At 36.3% G+C, this 3,557-nt stretch overlaps 1 protein-coding gene across 1 annotated transcript; it reads left to right on the forward strand.

Annotated features, from left to right (window-relative positions):
• Positions 1-283: 283 nt before the first annotated feature.
• On the forward strand, positions 284-3,557 carry LOC118042240 (4-hydroxy-tetrahydrodipicolinate synthase 2, chloroplastic). The gene is made up of 3 exons (XM_035049852.2): positions 284-699; positions 814-897; positions 2,362-3,557. Exons 1-3 carry the CDS (start codon positions 614-616, stop codon positions 3,287-3,289), a joined length of 1,098 nt encoding a protein of 365 aa, XP_034905743.1. The 5' UTR covers positions 284-613; the 3' UTR covers positions 3,290-3,557.

Here is a 3,557-nt window from a genome sequence, read left to right on the forward strand (position 1 = left end):
ACAATATATTTTTACATAATCAATCAATAATCAATCAACAATCACATTGAAATATATTACTTGTGCTGTTGTTTCACTTTCTCAAAGGAAATCTCAAATTTCAACCTCTACTTTATAAATAAATAAAAGAAAATCACATTATTTTTTTCTTTAAAATTTCTGCTTTTATTAGTCTTTTGAAACAAAGAAAAAAAAAAAAAGGAAGAAAAAAAACAGAAAAGATCACTAATAGAAATCGGATTAGTGCTGGAATTCAATAGCGCCAGCTGTCACTTATAAATGAAGAAACACCCTTAAAAACCCTAAGAAAGCAGCACCCATAGCAAGTCCTTACGCCACAGCCTCCACTCCAACACACGCCGACTCCCATTCTTATCCCCGTCGGAGCTTGACGTAATGGCCGCCCTATACAGCCACAGCTCCGCCGCCCTCCTCCAAAACATCACCATCAGCACTACGATTATTGCCACCATTTCAACTATTATTACCATCAGCACCATTCATTGAAATCCCATCTCTGCTCTTCATTTTTTAATCATATATTGAGAAATAAATAAATAAATAAACTCACTCTCAATACGCAAGAAGAAGAAAAGGACTTAAGCTTAAAAAAATGGCTGCCATGAAGAGCTATAGCGTATGCTTGAGGGAGTCTACTCTCCAGTTTCCGCGTCCTAATTGCAGTGATAATTTCAAGAGGTTTATCTCATTTTCTTATTAAATTGTTATTAGTTCTGTTAAATATATATATTTTTTATTACTTCTTAAAAACAGATCCTGTTGCCTCACACACATTTTTTTTTAAAATGATAGGAGGGGTGGAAAATGGAGATCTCCACAAGCTGCTGTCATACCAGATCTTCGTCTTCCAATGCGAAGTTTTGAAGTTAAAAACAGGCAAGATAATAATAATAATAATAATAAGCTTCTTTCGATCTTTTAGCAGGTTATGATTGTCGATTATTTAACGTAGCGACGCTTCTTCTTCTTGTTCATTATTTCTTTTTTTTTTCAAATGCAGTAAGCAAGGTAAAACTCAGAAAAGAAACGGTGCCAATTAATCATCATTTTATTATAATAACCAAGAATTTAACTGACAACCTCGGACCTGGATAGATAATATTCAACATAGAAAAATCAAGGGCCAGACATGTAATTGGAATCTGTAACTGTGTAAATGGATTCTGACGATGCTAAGGAGGTTTTTTTTATTGTTTTACATGTTTTTTTTAAATAGTTTTTAGTGTGAATTTATATCAAAATAATTTTTTTTTCAGATATTGTTTTTTTTAATTTTTAGTATTAATATATTAAAATCATTAAAAAACATTAATTTAACATTTTTTCAGACTAAAATTATTTTTTAAAACACTTCAAAAGCAAGAGTAAAAGCTTTCCCAAACACCTTTTTTGTCTCTTAATATTATACTTTGGTAATGCGGTATCTTCTTCTAGCTGATGTTAGCTGATGAAGGGCTATTCCTCATTGTATAAAAGGATCAAAACCTTCCACACTCACAGTGGATTTACAGATTGTACCTTTTTGTTCAGCCCTTGAGAATCAAACACCTGTATTCCCTTACCATATAATCTTGTTTCATGAAAAGCACTGCTGTGTTTTAAAAGTATCAAATTGATGTTTTATTTAAGTTTTTTTCAATGGTTTTGATGTGAAAAATAAAAAAAATCTAGAAAAAATTATTTTAATGCATTTTCAAATAAAAATCATTTTTTAAAAGTACCATGCTCTACAATACCATACACACACAATATTAATGCCACTGTTAAAACGAAGAAGTTGTGTCTAGATTTATGGATGCGTTGATTTATAATAGGCATATGACCGATGAAAACCTTTCCCCCCTTGAATTTGATGTTTTTGATTGAAACCACATCAATAATTGTGGTATGCATTGGATATGTAAAGCTTACATTGCAAACTCCGAGGACCTGTAATTGATATTCGTTTAGTAGGTGAAAATTTGTACTTCGCATATTTTTAATTCATACAGTTTTAGACATCGGTTGTTCTGAATGATTTCTTTGGTATAAAGATTCTAAACTGGATGTTGACCTCATTATTCCGGTGGTTTATTCTGATCAACGGGAAAATATTCTTGTTTAAATGCTTTGCTTTGGCTTTTATAATGTGGTGGTTAACGACAGTAAATCATGCGTGCAAATTAATGTTTGCATGAATTCATTTTTCTGCAAGCAAAACAGTGCTATTTTGAACTTGTTAAACTTCATATCTGTGTCGCCATGGGTGTGGGGTGAGGAATACAAAGGCCCCGTGAGAAAATACCCTTTCCCTTTCTAGAATTGATATTGCGAATGACAATGTCTTCTCTTCTATTGCAGGACATCAGCAGAGGATATAAAATCTCTTAGATTGATAACAGCCATCAAAACCCCGTATCTGCCTGATGGTAGATTCGATCTCGAAGCATATGACGCGTTGGTGAATATGCAGATTGTTAACGGTGCTGAAGGTGTGATAGTTGGTGGCACAACTGGTGAAGGCCAGCTAATGAGCTGGGACGAACACATAATGCTCATAGGCCACACTGTTAATTGTTTTGGTAGTTCAGTGAAGGTGATTGGAAACACTGGAAGTAACTCTACAAGGGAAGCGATTCATGCCACAGAGCAAGGTTTTGCAGTTGGAATGCATGCTGCTCTTCACATCAATCCTTACTATGGCAAGACCTCCGTGGAGGGGATGGTTTCTCATTTTGACTGTGTGCTCCCTATGGGTCCCACTATCATATACAATGTGCCATCCAGAACTGGCCAAGATATTCCCCCGCGTGTTATTCATACTATAGCACAGAGTCCAAACCTGGCCGGAGTCAAGGAGTGTGTTGGTAATGATCGGGTTGAACAATATACAGATAAAGGAATTGTGGTGTGGAGTGGGAACGATGATCAATGCCATGATGCTAGGTGGAACCATGGGGCTACTGGTGTGATTTCTGTTACTAGCAACCTGCTTCCAGGCTTGATGCGGAAACTCATGTTTGAGGGGAGGAACACTGAACTAAATTCAAAACTCCTGCCTCTTATTGACTGGTTATTTCAGGAGCCAAACCCCATTGCATTAAACACAGCTCTTGCTCAGCTTGGGGTTGTAAGGCCAGTTTTCAGGCTGCCATATATGCCTCTTCCTCTGGCTAAGAGGATAGAATTTGTGAATCTGGTGAAGAAAATTGGCCGGGAGAATTTTGTAGGAGAAAAAAAGGTTCAGGTTCTTGATGACGACGACTTCATCTTGATAAGTCGGTATTAGACAGTATATCTTGCTGAGACTTCTTGTGTGGGCTCGCCAATTACCAGTTCACATTTTATGTGCTTTTCCATTTCACTTTAGTTACACATAAGCTTCATGATGTGGTGTTAGGATATGGCAGAAGGCAGATGAAGATGCCTGTCTTACGCACTATTGCGTTTGCTTGCCTGTAAGTGCTGGAAATGGCTCGTTTGCTAGCTGCGTTGGCTATTCTTACCTGTTTTGTAGTTCTATGCTGAACTGTTTCCAGAAGATGGTGTTATTAGAA

Source organism: Populus alba, chromosome 2, assembly GCF_005239225.2.
Source record: "Populus alba chromosome 2, ASM523922v2, whole genome shotgun sequence".
In the NCBI taxonomy this organism is placed as follows: domain Eukaryota; kingdom Viridiplantae; phylum Streptophyta; class Magnoliopsida; order Malpighiales; family Salicaceae; genus Populus; species Populus alba.